The following is a 17,369-nucleotide window of genomic DNA, read 5'->3' on the forward strand; positions in this document are numbered from 1 at the left end:
AAACAATCATTTTTGTATTTGTTTTGGCCTTATTAGATCATGAATTTGCCTCAGGTTAGATGGATGTGAATTATTATTTGTCCAGCTTTCTATGCCTTACCTCTCAAGAAGTTGCTTATTGAATAAGATATGAAAACTAGCCCAAAGTGGATTCTCCAGAATGACCTTTAATTTTATTGCTATGTTAGGAAAATGATAATAGTAAGGAGCCTTACACTTTATATAGGTTCAGAGGTGTAGTAAAGCTTTTGTGATCACTATTCTTAGTCTCAGAAAGTATGCTTTAAAAATTGTATTCTCAGTAGTTTTAAATTTTAGGTTAAGACCTCAGTGCTTCAGCAGAGGAGTCTTTTTATTGGAAAGATCAAGGAAAGATTCAAAAAGCCTAAGGCCTATATGGCCTTAGAGTAAGCAGATGGGTTTTCATAATTATTGAAATTGAGAGATTTAGTCAATTTTCTATTCATTAAACTGGCGCAAAAATTAACTTAGGCACAGTAGGAAATTATGAATGTTACTGCAGATTTCTGGCTTAGAAAACTAGTTATCGTTGCTTTCAGTTGTTGGCAGTGGGTGCTCTCTCTAGCTCAGCTTTATGAATTTATAAATTTACTGGCTTTTTTTCCTTTTCAATAAAGTGATTGAAATCCCATATAAGCTCAAGCTCTCACAAGCTCAAGCAATGTATATAAATGATTGTAAACTAGCTCCTGGTTATTAGGTGTGTATAACATCCTATCATGGGTTTGATTCTGTTTTCAGTGACTATGTAGTAAAAATGATATAAAACTTTTTGTGTGGGAGAAATTAACATAAAAATTTTCATTTGACTTCAATTAACAAAATACAGAGTTGTTGTTTGACGATAGCCAGTTTGTGAAGAGAGAGAGAGCACAGATGAATAGCAACCTAATCTCTGGTGCTGAAGCATAAAGAGATCAAAATTAAATAGATTCATGCCTTCTGTGGGTTACAGGAAAAGAAAGGCGCCTCATTAGTGAAAAAGGAAAATAGGTATTTGGTTTGGTTGTTCACATTCTCTCCATGCACTACAAAAGGCAAATAAGATCAATAATTTTTATCTTTTTAAGATCCACTTGAAAAGTCTCTCTTGGTGGTCTTTGCAAATCCTATTCCTCAGAGGCTACAGAGCCAGTTTTTCCTGTCAGTTCTCAGAATTTTACCTGTGGATAGCTCATTTGCTTTCTGTGTCTTGTGGGACATCTATGCTGTTTCTTAAGAAAAAATCAGTTTAACTAATTTGTGATCAAAATTATTACAAATATTCCTGTTGTTCAACACCATACAAGAAACCTTCATTATGCCTAGAGCAACTCTTGTCATGATCAGAAACAACAAAGCAAACATAGTTGCCCCTTAGGGGTTATCAGTCAGGTTCCGATTCTGCTTTTTGGAACCAGTGTTTCCTTGTCAAAACAGTTTCTGCCCTTGCACCACAGGCAAATACGGTATATAGTTTAGGAAGAAATGGGGGTGATGTCTGCCTGCTGCACGTCAGTTGAGCATGATGGAAGCTTAGGAGAGTAAAAAAAAATATGGCTTTACCATATTAATGTAACTTTCCAAAAGGCAATTGTATTGTACCATAATTTATAATCTTCTTGTTCCTTTAGTGACTTAGAAAAAAATTGTAAGGGAGGGGGAAAGGGAAAGGTATACAAGCCTGTCTTGCTCTAAAAGACTATAATGGTTAAACATAGTACAATTCCATGGGATAGCATAGTCTGACATTCTATTTCCTAATAGGAAAGACTGTCCTTGTTGAAGAATATTATGCCTATGGACAATCTAATTGAAGAACAAAAAAGGAAACTTTTGGGGGGTTTAGGGGGAGAGGATCTGGACATCTACGTATATGCCGTTTCCTAGGCAGCAAATGTCAGTGGTTTAAAAAAACAAACCACACTTTCAAATCAAGTCAGTGATTTGATCCTACAGTTGCGTGTGATTATAGATGCATCATATCTTGTTTACAAGAAAATGTTAAAGTATGAATTTGGAATTGGCCTCTGAAACCCAAATTTCTTACCAATTGCTTTTTTTTTTTAAATCAAAACTGAAGTTAAAACAACAATCGTTAGGTAAGTCTTTTCTGTGTGAAAAGTTTGACACCATTAGCTCCCAGTAATCATTAAATTGTTTAAAACTATATTAACACTAAATTATTGGGTTATTCTTTTTAAAAACAATTCAGCTGTGTGTACAGAAACCTAATGGTCGGATATTATTGAATCTGACACACCAATGCATGTTGGTACATATAACTGTCCATATCTACCTTACTTTTGCCTGTTTTTGTTAACTTTAATTAACCTGGTTTGTTTTGAGTCATTCACATTCTATAATGTTTGAATTTTCATTGCCTTGTACCATTGGTACCATGGCATTACTATGTGGCCACATAGGCATATACATTTTTCCTGACCGACAGGTTATTTTTAAGTAACACACTCACCTTTATTTTCAGAATGCTTTGTTCTTAAATTAATCTTTTTTTTTTAAGTTTTCCTTCTTGAACATAAAACTCAGCATTTTTAAGAAATGATTCTTGATAGTCAATTTGTATTCTAACACATCTTGCTAGCCAGTTATTTAAAATGTTTTTTAAAGACTGAAAAACAGACAAAAGGAAGGGTAGGGTATAGAGTTTAAACCCCTCTCTTGGGACAAGTGGTCATGACAGCATTATGTGAATTAGCCTTCTGGCTAGATTAAGAATGTCATGGGATTATGGCATTGACTCATTTGTGGATTCCCCCGTTATACCTCCCTCCCCCCAGTTAACCATGGTTTTTCATTTACACTGAAATGTAAGGTTGAGTATATTAGTATTGAAATGCCACTTTGCCACTCCATTTTAAGTAATTGTCTAAATTTCACAAAAAGATGTGTAAAAGTAGAACCAGAGACCTTAATGATTTAATGTAATTATTTAGTATTGATTTAACTGTAATGAGACCATTTGATAATCAGTTGAATTCTTTGTTTAAGCATCTGAACCAAGCCCATTCAAATTATATAAAGTGTTCTGAATTTATAATGTAAGCTCTGACATATACCTACTAACCTAGGCAATGACTGTGGATAGACTTGGGCAGAGAGGCTTTTAAATGGGCCATTTCTCATTAGATGCAGAATTCCACTTACATGTGACTGTTGATTATAGATCTGAGTCAATATCAAATTATAATCACATATGAAATCTTTCATTAAGTCTTCCTTTATGGTTAGTGAGCCAGCTGTAATACATGAGATCAGATAGCCACAGTGGAACAGATTATGATCTGTATTCTTTCACGCTCACTTCTTTTCAGATCGTTTTCAGTAGAAAAAAGTAGCACATTGGAGACTTTAGTATAAATGTTTACACATGATGGTATAAGTACATAACATGAAACATCTTACATTATGTTGAAGTGAGCATTTTTTGATTTCCAAATAGGAGTGCAAAGTAATGTAATCATTGCTTCTTTTAACACTTAAAATATGGTTCCATTTAAAAAATAAAAATAAAAAATACTTCACCACTTCAAAAACTATGTCTCCACTTGTTTTGGAAAATTAGGCTTAATGTCACCATTTGTAAAAATTAGTTATGTATTTAGCCCCCTACAATTTAAAATAGGTTACTTATCTGATGTAATTTTTGATGACTTGTAGGTTATTATACTTCACATTCTTTATATGGCAGCTGCTGACACTTGCACTGTCCATAACCATTAATGATGATGAAGGGTCCTTCATGGGTGGGTTCATATTCATTATATGGTCCTTGGTCTGACATATTTGACATATGGAGTCGTGTTTGGGATCGGAGTTGCCTGTGGTTCTGAATCATTGAGCACTGCCTAATTCTTCTTAAAGTAGGAGGGCAGCATTTCCTGGAGATGAATACTATAAAAATAATAAAAAAGAAAGAAAACAATAAAGCCATTGTTCCTGTAATTACTCGCTGAGTGAAGATGGCATTGTCTGGTTCAGGAAAGTGTTCATCAGTAGTAACTGCTATGCCTGCAGTAGTTGGGATTTCTTTGTCTCCCACATGGTAACTTGATGAGCTTATTCTTTTTGTGTATTCAGTGGTTGGATCTTTATAACTTGTAGCCATGGCAGTGACAGTAGTTGATAAATTCCAGCAAAGCTGAAATCCATAAACTGCATCTAGAATATCCTCTCCCTGGGTGTGGTCTGGGCTGTGGCACAGTATTGAGTGCTCCCACCGACCTTGGAAGCCACTCAACCATGTGGCCAGTGCACATATTTTGGGGCTGCATTCCCACAGATTGCCAGAGAGGCCAACTGTAGTTAAGGATCTGAGAGAATTTAAGATCTTGGAATCCAGGCTGTGTAGCTTGTTGTTATCCATTAGAAGTATTTTAAGATTAGGCATGGTCTCAAATACTGTGAAATCGATGGCTTTGATTTCATTTCCAGTCAAATCAAGCTTTTCTATGGTGCCCCAGGTCCACTCCATCCCACATGTCAAGTTGCTAATTTTGTTCCACTGTAAGAAGAGCGTGTGCAGACTGCTTAGCCGTAGGAAATGAGCAAAATTAATCTTTGTCAGCTGGTTGTGCTCTAGGTGAAGCTCTCTCAGTTTGATTAATCCTGCAAATCCATTGCGTGCCAAACTTCGCAAACGATTTGTGCTCAAATCCAGAAACTCCAGACTACGACAGTCCCAGAAAAGGCGAACAGGGATGGTCCGCAGGGAATTGGAACGCAAATGTAAGGTTTGCAGCTTCCGAAGGCCATAGAACAATTCTGGATGCAGAGATGATAACTGATTAAAAGACAGGTCCAAATTTTGCAGGTTAAGCAGTTGACTAAAAGTTGTGTTTGGCAAGTAAGATATTTTGTTGGAACTTAGGATTAATTCCTTAAGTTTATAGAGTCCTTGAAAAGAATCTTCTTTAACTGTTGAAATTTGATTATGGTCTAAGTGGAGCCAAGTAAGTTGACTGAAGCTTGCAAATTGATCCCTTTCAAGTTCAGAAATGTGATTGTGCCTCAGTGACAAACCTAGAGAGCCCTTGTCAGTGTTGTTTGGCACTGAGTGAAACCCCTGAGAGTCACAGTAAAAGAGCAGCTTCTCGCAGCGGCATTTTGGTGGACAAGCCATGCCCAAAGCAGGCAGCATTTTTAAAACCACACTCATTGCATATAGCGCTGCCAGCATAGGAGCCCCTAATGGCCACTTGAAATGTAAGCCTGCAGAATATAATTTAAGGAAACAACAAGATAGGATATTTTTTATCAGATCATATGGACCAAAAAAGATAAGCACAACATCATGGTGAAAGCACATAACTTACTGTTCATGCACTGCAGAAAATCTAATCCTCATAGACTAAAACGAAACTTATCCTTTAAAAAAAGATGGCTAAGGTAGCCCCTATACTTAGCCTTGCTATTTGAAAATAGCAAATCCAAAAATATATTCAAATGGTTTCATTTTAAAAATTTTAACAACCTGGCTTTTAAAAAAAAGAATGCTCACTGCTTAAGATTTATAAATGCATAAACTTACCCATTCTTTTGAGCACATTGGAGGTTGCATTCAGTCATAGACTCAAAGCAGTGAGTCTGAAAAAGGCTCGAACATTCAGTCACCTTTGAATAATTTACTCTTTTTCAGTATCTTAGGATATCAGGGTAAAATTGAATCCACCAGGCTTTTTTTTTCCCCCTTAGGATATTCCTTTTGAATTCATTGGCTTGATTTTCTGTGACAGCTCTGTAATTCTTGAATCAGTACTGAATATAAGTTTTATTTTTCTCCTTCTGCGTCTGTTCGGCTGTTTAATTGAAGCTTTGGTCTTCCTTTTGCACAGCTGTTAGTTCTCTTAGTCTTAACTTGTTGATGGCAGATGGGTAGCTTATTGCAGCGAGAAGCTCCTGTAGTAGCATGAGTGCATTTACTGAAAAGCTTTTCCGAGAAACGGTACAAGAATGGATTTGCTTATGTGCTGCGACCACACAGAACTGTATATAGGCTGACGTCACATGGTGACGTCTCTTTTTGTTTGGGTTTTCCAGAAGCTTTACAGTTATAAAGCATTGTGCTGCATATTGTGATCGTGTAAGATCTCTAATAATTTTTTTATTTTAAAGAAAGAATGGTTGGGGGGTGGGTGGGATGGTGGTAGGGAATACCTCCAGCAGAAAAATATGTTGTATTCCTTTAGTATAGGAAATAGGAATGAGTCTTATGATAAAGGCAGCATTCATGAAGGCCACATAGCTGTGAGCTGGAATAACAAAGTGAGGATTTTTAATGCTTGCTAAAGCCAGTATTAGATAGCATCCTCTGCATAAAAAGATAGCTTTAATGGGAATGAGCCTGCACAATTTGTGTAGTAATGTGGAGAAATTCAGACCATTCAAGGTGGTAGCTGCTGTTTTATTCTTCTGAATCTCAGTTCTGTTGTCACACTTTAAAATGAAGAGTATAAAAATAATTTGTCTTGATAGATACTGTTAGTAAGTTAAGTAGGCAAGTTTCACTGTTGAATCCTTCAAATCTTAAAAATCCTAATCCAAGAATAAAGGATAACAAAAGCAGTTTGCAAAAAATGAGACGTTTAATCACTTTGATCCTTGAGATTTGGGAGATAACTTTTCCTTTAGCAGAGTTGATTTTTCTGCTTCCCCCTCCATTCTTTCTAACAATAACATGCTGGGCTTTAATGAAAAATACTGCTAAATTTATCCTTTATTTGGTGTGGTGGTGGGAGGAAAGGGGTGGGTTGACTCAGTAGTTTTAATACCATAGACCCTCACATTTTTAGAGTGGAACAGAACTGTTTAGGACAAATAAAAGGACTTAACTTAGTTTTATCTTAGTCATTTGTGTTTACCCCGGAATCTTACAAATTATTTAAAATGGTGATCTCAAGGGGTGGGGGAGGAGGGGAGAGGAATATAGCACTGGAATAATAGGGCATTTGCACATTTAATAGCTCCCACTGGCAGAATTCTACAGATGGAAGAGCTTACAGAACTGTCTTTGTGCTTAATACTGGCTGTTGTTGGAATCTCTGATGAACATAAAGGGGTACCCACATTTAGAGAGAATTTTTTAATGTGGCAGTTTTTCCTTAATGTAAGACATTTTGGCTTGTCCATTCATTTCTCTCTTATACGTATTTATATGAAACTTTAATGTTGGGGTTCTTTTCTCCATAATTGATGAGGTAGTCATGTATTGTCCCCATTTTAGAGATAAGGAAACTGAGGCTGAGAAAGGTTAAGTGACTTGTTTGCCATAGATGATAGAGCCAAGGCACAAACTCAGATCTCTTGATTGAGTCCACTTTTTCCCACCTGAACTATATCTTTTAATTGGCCAGACCTTCGTTTTTTAAGAAGATATAAATGCAAATACTATTTCAAGGACAAAATAATGTGTCTCTTGCTCCACTTAATCCTCCCTGCCTGCTTCCCCTGTACCTCCACTGTTTTTTTAAAAAAAGTTAACAATGTTTTTTGTCTTAGCCCTGGAAAGGAAATTGTAAGTTTAGGATTTCAAAAACCAAACTATTTATATATGGGACTCTGATTTTATTCAACTGGAGTTAGTGGAAATGAATTTGGGAATCAAGGTACTTGGGTTCTGTCCCAAACAAGCTGTATAACACTGGGCAAAGTCACTTATCTCTTGGGGGATGGGAGCTGGTGATTTGTATGATTCTGTGACCATAGGCAAACATAGTGATGATACCTTCTGATGAGTCTTTTTCTAGGTAGTGTTAATACAAAATCTACCACTTTCTTTTTCTAATCTTATTTTTCTTTGTTGTCTTTTGTTTTTGTGTCACTTTCATTTCTCAGTATATCCCTCCATGCAAAAGCTGTACCTGTAACAAAGATTAAACAATAAAATCAATCCAGTTTAACCAGCTAAAACTTCTCCTACAATGTATGCAGTCTTCTATATCCATAGTCCTGCATATCTAAAAAGAGCGGGGAGAGAGATGCATTTTCTCAGGAGCTAAGCTTGGTAGTTATAATTAAACAATCAATGTTCAGTTTCTTTCTCCTCTCTTTTCCTTCTACATTTTTTTAGGTGCTATATATGTTGATTTCTTGCTTCTTTCTGTGTTGTTTTATATATATATATATATATATATATATATATATATGTATATATAGCTTCCCGTGCTTCTATCAGTTCTCCATATTTATAATTTTATAATTTGTAATTTATATTTTTTTATGGTATAGTAATATGTTATGGTACATCCACATACCAGAATTTGTTTAGCCATTCCCCCAGTTGATGGGCATCTACCTTTTTCTTGTTTTTCCTGCCACAAAAGTGTTTTTTGTGAGTGTTTCAGTGCATTTGTTTTAATGAGATAACAAACATTTGATAAATATTTCCTATTGAAATTGAATCGATGAGTCCTTTCTCTGAACTATATAGAACCTTCTATCCAAAAGTCTAGATAGACTATACTTGGCTTTCCTCTTCATTCTCCAGGAGTAGATAATTTTTCTGAAAAGTTCCCTTTCTGCTTTAGGAAGCAGTTTTTCCTGTTTCTCTTGTCAGAAGACAGGAGAAACCTGCTTCTTTCACTACCTTCTGAAGAATGAAGTTCTTAAGCTAAGGCAAGATTTTATCTTTTATGCTGCTTTTTGGTAGAGTGAGCACTCCAGTAGCCGTTCAGATAATGGAAATCCTCAATTACTACTTTATCATCATGGTGCCAGGATTCTAGAATTTCTTATCTAATTACTCCTGTGTAGGCTATCTCTTTTTTATACTTTTATGACACTTCTACTTCTCTTTCCAATCATCCTCATACATATTATTGTTTTCATGTTTTCCCTTTCTGATTTTTGGAGTCTCTCCCTCATCATGAGGGAATTTCCTTACCTTAATATATATTATTTTACCACTTCCTTTTTTCTTTTCCTTTTTAATACATACCTTTCCAGAGCCATGAACTCCATCTTACAAAGCTTTAGTGATCCTTCTTAACTTGAATGTTCCTTCTTGTATTAGGTAAGTTCATCCATACTGTGTGCCCCCTTGTGTTTAGACATCTGAGGCAGAGGTTATTTGTTTTTGTTATTTGTCTTTTTATTTACTGGGCCTTTGAACTGATAATCTTCCTGGTTTGTACTTGTCATCTGTATGATGGCTAGTTAAATGATGGCTTCACACGTGTACTCACACTCGTGTGCACATGCACATACACACTTTATCAAGAGAAGCTGAAAGAGACTGATAGTGAATTTTCCCCCTCTCTCTTTTCAGTATAAAACTTACTTAGGTTCTCATGACTGAGAAAACATTTCTTACCAACTCTTATTAATTTGTATTCCATCTTCGGGTAAATTAGTCCATCATTTCCCTGTTTTAAGGATTGCACAGAGATCCAAATCCTGTTCTTAGATACTTTCTTACTAGAATGTTTTATTTCTCAGCTTCTCCTTTCCCTTCAATAAATAGCAGACATGAAAACATTCTCTGTGCCTCTGAAGATCTTTAGCTTCTCATGCAGGACTTCATAATCCTGAACATTGCTTTTAGATTTATCTATCTAGCTATCACTGTCCCTACATGGATCGCCAGTTAGGGGTAGCATTTGTCAGGTTTGACAAGTCTTCTAAAGGTACCTGCTACTTCCTGTACGTATGCCCTAGGAAGAGAGCAGACCTCTCTTTTTCATGTGAGGCACCACATATCTCAGTAGTCAGTCACCAACCAACTACTCATTTCCATCCCCTGACCATTATAGGATAACCTTTTTCAGGGTGCTACCTGTGGAGCCATGCCACCTTTCCTTGGATCCATCTTCTGAGCAGATCTAGAGATTTGCCATCCAAAGCAGTAGTGCTCAGACTTCATTCAAAGTGTCTTCCTTTCCTCCCATCTGTGTCATATTCTTTTACTGTTTGACACCCTGACATCAGTTGGTTTTCTCTTCCTTCATATCCTCTTTCTTGTATTCTCTCTCTCTCTCTCTCTCACTTTTGTGAGGCAATTGGGGTTAAGTAATTTGCCCAGGGTCACATAGCTAGTAAGTGTCAAGTGTATGATCTGAAGCCAGATTTGAACTCATGTCCTCCTGACTCCAGGCTGGGTTCTCTATCTAGCACACCACCTAACTGCCCCCTTATATTGTCTTTAAAGTATTTCTGCCCGATGAAGGACCAGGTCATTCTCCCTATCTCCAAATAGTCTGGAGAGTAGGAGAGGTGACTTCAGTTTCTGTACCAGAAAGGAGACCAGCTTTGCACTTTGTACATAAATAGTGGCTAATTGGCAGTGACGAATCACAGTGATAACTCTGCAAGTCACTGCAAAATTGTCTTGCCTACATAATTGATGGAAACAGAGGGTTATTTTTGTTGGGGACTGTCTTCTCCAAGTTGGAGCCATTGAGTTAAAAATGCCAGCTCTGCCACTTAAGTACTCATGGGACCTTGGGCAAGTCACTTAAACTTCTTCTGTTTCAGTTTCTTCATCTGTAAAATCAGAAGTTGAATAAAATGGTCAATAAGATCCTTTCTAACTCTAAATCTGTGAACTTTTTTCTGCTCTTTTGTTTGACTGGTAAGTAACAGATTTTTGGTGGGCCCTAGTGCAAACAGATGTTTCTCTCATTTGTACTCTGACAAGGTCTCAAGCAGTAATAAAAGCTATGTTATTAATGTTGGACTTCGAGACACAAAAACTTGAATGTGAATCCTGCCTTAGATCCTTAGAAGCTTTATGGCCCTGGGCAAGTCTCTTAACCTCTCTGCACCCTAGTTTCCTCAATTGGAAAACAGGGATAATAATAGCATCCTCTTCACAGGGTTATTGTAATGGTCAAATGAAATAAATCATATAAGGCACATTGCAAATTGTAAAGTCCTATTTAAATATTAGCTATAATGTTTATATTATTGTTATTATTATCATTGCAATTATATTACAAGATTATCAGATTATAAATGATATTACTAATATAATAATGATAACACCAGTACCAAGAATAATAATTTATTTATCTTGTTCACTGGAATATAGATACATAAAATTCTGGGGCAAGTCACTGTGCTGGTATTTTTTATCTTTAATGATCTATAAACTAGTACATAGGTGAATTAGCTAATTTTGACAAAGCAGTATCAAGTCCTTTTTTATAACTGGCAAAATGTTTTTCTGATTTTTATATTATATGATACTGGAACATAGGTATCCATGACTTCAATCTGTTTCGTTCAAATTTTAGTTTGCCTGCCTTAGTGGTCAGTGCCACCTGCATTTCTAGCAGTTAGGGTATGGATGTTTCTGATTTGTTTCTCTATATTGTGCCTCCTTACGGTACCAGAACACAGTGGTGCACAGTTTGCCCTGCTGTCTTCACTGTCAGCTTGATCACCACAGTGGTTTCAGATAGGGCCAGCCTATGCCACCTCATCTATTTCTTAGATTCATAGGAACTGTTTCATCACACTTATTGGAGTGCTAACCCAATCAGTGGTATTGCCAGAGTATAATTGGCAGCTATTTTGAGGTTCCTGCAAATCTGCATCAGAACTACAATAGCAACATCAAGTGCCCTGAGTTGTTGTAAATCACTTTGCCTGGCTTTCCCTTTCTTTGCTGTTGTTCCCACCCCCTATTTGATGCATTATATTATTGTCATTAGGGAGAGGCAGCATGGTATAGTGCAGAGGTACTTAACCTTTTCTGTCATGGACTAGATTTTGCCAGTCTGAAGCCAATGAGGATCTTTTCTCAGGATAATGCTTTTTAAACATAAAACAAAATATGTAGGATTATGAAGGAAACCAGTTATCCTGAAATAAGGTTATCAAAATATTTTTTTACAAGTTTACAAACCCCAGGTTAAGAACCCTAGGTCTGGTGGTTAGAGAGTCAGTCTAAGGTGGAGTCCAGGTGACCTTCTGACTGCCCTGACACATGCTGGCTTTGTGGCCTGAAAATTCTCTAAATCTACATTGCAGCACAGATACTGATCTGCATTGCTTAGAGGGAGTTTCTTTACCAGGAATTGCCAGTATGAGTGAAATTTTTTCAAGTCTAGTGAACAAAACAAAACAAATAAAAAACCCAATAAAATATAACAGATACACATGGAATGAGTTAGAGAACAATAAATTGTTTTGCTAAAACTTATATTTTATTATTGTTTCAATAGAAATAATAGTTTGGGTTTTAAGGTTTTATTCAGTAACTTTTATGTTGTGTTCATATTTGTTGAGACTGAAGTTGAAGCTTAAATACTTCAGCCACATAATGAGAAGACAGGACTCATTAGAAAAGACCCTGATGTTGAGAAAGATTGAAGATAAAAAGAAAAGGGGCCGGCAGATGGTGAGATGAATATAATATCATGGAAACAATGAATGTGAGCTTGGACACATGAGAGATTTGTGGAGGATAGAAGGGCCTAGTGTGCTGTGGTCCATGGGATCACCAAGGGTCAGATACAACTGAACAACGACAATAAAATTGAGATATGTTGATATGCATGAACTCTATCTTCTGCTCACTAAACCTGAGATATCTAGTTCCATATGGTGAAGATATGCTGAAGAGTAAATTGTTTTAAAGCCACTGGAAGTAGATATGGGTTTGTGAAAACCTGGAAGGGTGTGAGGTTCTTATTCTCTCCTTTTTTTTTTCACTCCCTCCTGACTGGCTCACTTCTTTTGTATTGGAATAAATTAATACTGTGTTAAGTTATATTGTCATAGTGCTATTTAAAATAGTTTTTGTAGATAGGAGATACTGCCCAATACAGTTATTTTTTCACACATCCAGGGAAGGTTGTAGCACTCGCAGTGGCATCACAGTATGCAAAGCTCCTTCTCTTTCTTTCAACCAGTAGTTACTTGGATAGCCTCACTTCTGTGAATTTCAGATTGAAAACACATTTTAAGCAACTTTGCTATTGGCTTCTCTTTCTCCTGTTGATGGGGAGTATTGTAGTAGATAATTTCTAAGGTCGTTATTCATGAATTATGAACTGAGTTCTATCCTCATCAGAGTCAGCAGAATAAGATGTCATCTGAAATTTAGGGGCAGTGGAGTAGTTGGGGGGAGAAGCTCAACTTTGCTAATATGCAACCATGACTTAAAGTGGTAACACTTTCAAATGGTCATAATATGATGTTGTGGACACTAACAGTATACTTATTCTAGAATTCCTTCCTGTTGAGGTAACATGAGCAAAATTTAGTTTTCAATTTCTGAAGAGACGTGGAAGAGTTTAAAATGGTTACAAAACTTGAAAGTAGAAAATTGTTGGTAACATAATTATATAATACTCTGAATGATGGTATTTTCATAAAAAAGCAAAGAAACAGTTCAATAGTTTTACTTAATGTAAGAGTCTAAATTAATCTAAATTACAAAATTAATAGTGCTACCATTAGGTAATAAAAAGCTTGCCACATTCCTTACTTAACCTACTAAATAAATAGTGATCTACACCTGTATCAGAAACTGCCTCAGGGAGTTTTTCCACAAAGGAATACATTATCCCTGCCTCTGGTAGCGTTGGCCTTTAAGCAATCCCCTTGTGACAACTGCAGAACTTTTTCCCAAAGAATTTGCTATATGGAAGCATTAGTTAGTAGAGTAGTGAGTGACCCTGGATCAGAGCAAGGAATTTACAAAGATCCCCAGAATTGGCAGCAGAGTGATCTATGTGTGATTCTCAGGAACATGCTTAGTTCTCTTCTATGTTAGTACTTGTGTCACTGAGGAAAAGATACCATGGCAGCATCCAAAATCACTTTGTCTGACTTTAACATGTGTTCCAAAGAAAAGATGTCTCTCTTCATTTCAGTATCTGATTATCTATTCAACAAGTTGGAAGTCACCTATAGTGATATAAGATGTTCAGTACAGGTTAGATGTTATAAGTATGGACTATCTCCTAACATATCAGATGGGTGACCTGCTAGTATTTTAAAAATGCATTTAGAAAAAGTGAAAATGTTTTTTAAAAAAAGCAAAGCCTTCCATAGTTCTTCAGTCTAGTCAGAGATGAATGTGTGATAAAGGAAATAACACACAGAAAGTGTTTTTCTTTAGATTTTTTTCAGGTATATTTGTAAATGTACTACTACCATTAGGCAGATAGGAAACTTTCCTCTATTCATTTCTATTAATCTAAATTGCCTCTGTTTACTAGATTAGAAAAAAGTTTTTTTCTAGCTACAGAAATTCACATGAATAAATGTGTACAATCACCAATCTAATGTAATGAGTTATTCAGGATTTGATTTTCCACCTAGGGAAATGGGAGCTCACCATTCCATTATGTCGCAACTATGAGTCATAGATTAGAAAGGAGATACTTTTTTATAAGAAATTGGAGACATTGACTTTATGCATTAAAGCTACATTGAAGCCTAATGAACTCATGTTTTCATTTATCATGGGCATAAAAAAAATTGTCCTGTGATCTTTGAGCTCATTAGTGATTCCTGTCACCAAATCTTTTAGTTCATCTGGTCTACTGATTGTTTTACAATAGTCTCCCTTTGGCCAACAGGGATAGTCTTTTATTTAAAAAAAGGAAAGACTTAACTACCCTTGTTCATGTAAAATCATTTGCAGTCTTGCATCTCCGTCTGCCTATTAGATGTCTCAAATTGGATGCTCCATGATTATTTTAAAACTCATTTTTTCCAAAACTGACTTAATTCTTTGCCTGTTTGTTACTGTTGAGAGTACTACCATCCTCCCAGTCACCCAGACACCCCTCCCCCCCTTCACTTTTCCTTTTATTTTCACTCTCTGTTTCTCTCTTCCTCCTTCCCTACTCTCAGACCTGGATGATTACAAAACCCTTTTGGTTCGTCTGCCTGCCTTGAGTCTCTCTCCTCTCCAGTTCATCCTCCAGGCAGCTATCAGATTTATCTCCTGAAAACACAAGTCTGACCACATCACCTCTCCATTCAGTACATTCTAGTCACTTCTATTTATTACTTCTAGAATTAATATAAAATCCTCTCATTGTCTTCCAAGTTCTTCATAATCTGACCCCTTCCTACCTTTCCAGCCTTCTAAGTGTCAACCCTCGGACTTGTAAACACCCGGACTCGAGAGGGGCAGGATGGTTAAGGGGAAGAAATAAAGACCTTTAATACAAATTTCATCCCTTCCTTCTACCTTTGTGACCTTGGACTAGTCTGGGCTTGCCTCAGGACTTTAGTTTCTTTATGGGCCAGATGGCCTTGTGGCTCTGATTTTTTTGGTCCTGTGATCTACCTTCCTAAATCACGTTGAAATGTATTTCTTCAACAACTACCTGACCAACTACTATACAGACATGAACCAAAATGTAATTAAATCACTTGTTTCATTTTACATTTGTTTTTCAGTACAAAAGAGGGAAATGAAAATTAATAGGAATTTGTAAAAGAAAATTTCCAGGTTATGTTTGTTTCAGTACAAGTTCAGGACCATTTCTTTTATCTTGTATATAAAGTACTTAGTAGGAAATCTACAGTACTTCGAATGAAAATGAATTCTCAGAGCCTGATACCCTAAGAAAAATTCATTTATTTTCACTGTACTTACTAAGGCAGGAAGATAGAATAATATGTCTTGGTGACATTTTTGGTGCTTTGGGTTATAAGAAAAAGTTTTCTGTTAACCAGAAAATTCAGTTGCTTCGTAATCACTTTTTGGGTGTGATTTCCCTTCCTTCCCCCCACCCCACACCCCAATTATAGTGGAGTTGAGTTTACCTCCTACTACTTCTCTTTTGGTACCTTTATACATGGGATCATATTATAACCTTTCGACTTTGTGGTGTTGTTTTAAGTATTTTAGTGTAATGAATGATTGTTAACTATTAAGGGATGATGCTGGTACTGATACTTCTTGGACATTTGCTTGACATTAGTAATGGGTAAGTTAGTGGTGAATATGCAGTTTTATAATGCAACCATCCCATAATTTGGATTCCTTATAACTTGGTTAAATGGGGCATTTATTCAGGATGTATGCCATCATGTCCTATATCCACCATGCAATTAGGCTTTTTTTTTTTTTTTCTTGAGCCATTGGGGAAGGATTACAAAAGTAGGGAAGGGGTAGAAATGGTCTCTTAGTAGAGAAAATGGTGTCATGAAATTCCTTTCTGGGAACTGTGGAACATTTGATTTATAGCCTGATTTGTGAGAAGATACCTTTACAACTGTGTGAAGGAGTAAGGGTGGTAGGAGTAGTGTATATATGGTGTTATTCGCTTGCAGACTGCTATTTCTGAGTTTGAAGGATACAGTGTGGTCATAGGAACGTTTTAACTTTATGATTTACTGAGCTGACAGTATTCCATGCAACTTACTGACCATAATTACCACCTTTTTGCCTCTTTTAATTGTTGTGAAGAGGTTTTTAGAGATGTTTCTGGAGAAGTTTTTTCATTTTGAGAGCTAGCTACTGTTGCTCCTGGAGGAAGTTTATGCTTCAGGGCCACTACCCCCACCTCCCTACCCCCGAAAGGGCCCTGCTTTATTTCAATGACTGTACTCCTCCTTAAGATGCTCCTTCCATGTGATCCTCTGCCCCCAGCCCCCAAAAGGTATTTATTAAATGCTCACTCTGTGCCAGGCATTGTGTGAAATACTGGGAATGCCAAGACAAAGGCAAAAGGGCTTCTTGCCCTCAGGAAGCTGAAATTCAAACAGGATACAAAATGTGCAAAATAGAGTTATATACAAGACAGATCAAATACAATTATTGCCCTTGGGGAAGAGTGGGCATTTGATGTTGTCCTCTTTTTCTCCCTCCCCCCTTTAAGTGTGAAGCTCAATGCCATCCACCAGTTTCAGGGTAATTGGTGGCTGAAGATGCATCTAAATCGTCTCTGAAGCACATTCTGACTCTTGAGCACAGCCAGGCTTTGTGTGCTTCACTCTTTTATATTTATTTTCCTTTTTAATGACTGATGCAATGTGTTTAATTAGATTTTCCTGTTAAATTAATTAGAACTTGTATTTTCTTTTAATCAACCTTTTCCTTAGCTAAAACAAGCTTATTTAAACACAGCTATCTTCAGGGTTAAAACACTTATATTCTCCACTGTCCTTACTTTGGATACAAATTAGCTTTCCATTCATTGAAATAAGAATTCTAAGAAGTATTTTGACATTTAGAAAAACTCTTCATACCACTGATACAAGCGTGTGGACGAAAGGTTTAAACACTGGATGTAAGTCATATGCCCAGAACTTGTGTAGCTGATAGGCTATTACGGACATATGGTACAGATATAACACAAACTAGTATGATACCAAAACCTACATGACATGTTCATTTGGGTAAAATAAAATGTTGTGAGTTGGGAGGGCCAGGGGAA

At 36.5% G+C, this 17,369-nt stretch overlaps 2 protein-coding genes across 2 annotated transcripts in view; one reads left to right on the plus strand and one right to left on the minus strand.

Moving 5' to 3' along the window:
* CTNNA1 (catenin alpha 1) overlaps positions 1-17,369 on the plus strand; it is a 153,479-nt gene that overhangs the window by 84,623 nt on the left and 51,487 nt on the right. The window lies entirely within an intron of this gene.
* On the minus strand, positions 3,686-5,343 carry LRRTM2 (leucine rich repeat transmembrane neuronal 2). Its single transcript, XM_027856516.1, has 2 exons — positions 5,337-5,343; positions 3,686-5,232 (listed from the first exon to the last, which is right to left on the minus strand). Exons 1-2 carry the CDS (start codon positions 5,341-5,343, stop codon positions 3,686-3,688), a joined length of 1,554 nt encoding a protein of 517 aa, XP_027712317.1.

Source organism: Vombatus ursinus, unplaced genomic scaffold, assembly GCF_900497805.2.
Source record: "Vombatus ursinus unplaced genomic scaffold, bare-nosed wombat genome assembly UNPS02011572.1, whole genome shotgun sequence".
In the NCBI taxonomy this organism is placed as follows: Eukaryota; Metazoa; Chordata; class Mammalia; order Diprotodontia; family Vombatidae; genus Vombatus; species Vombatus ursinus.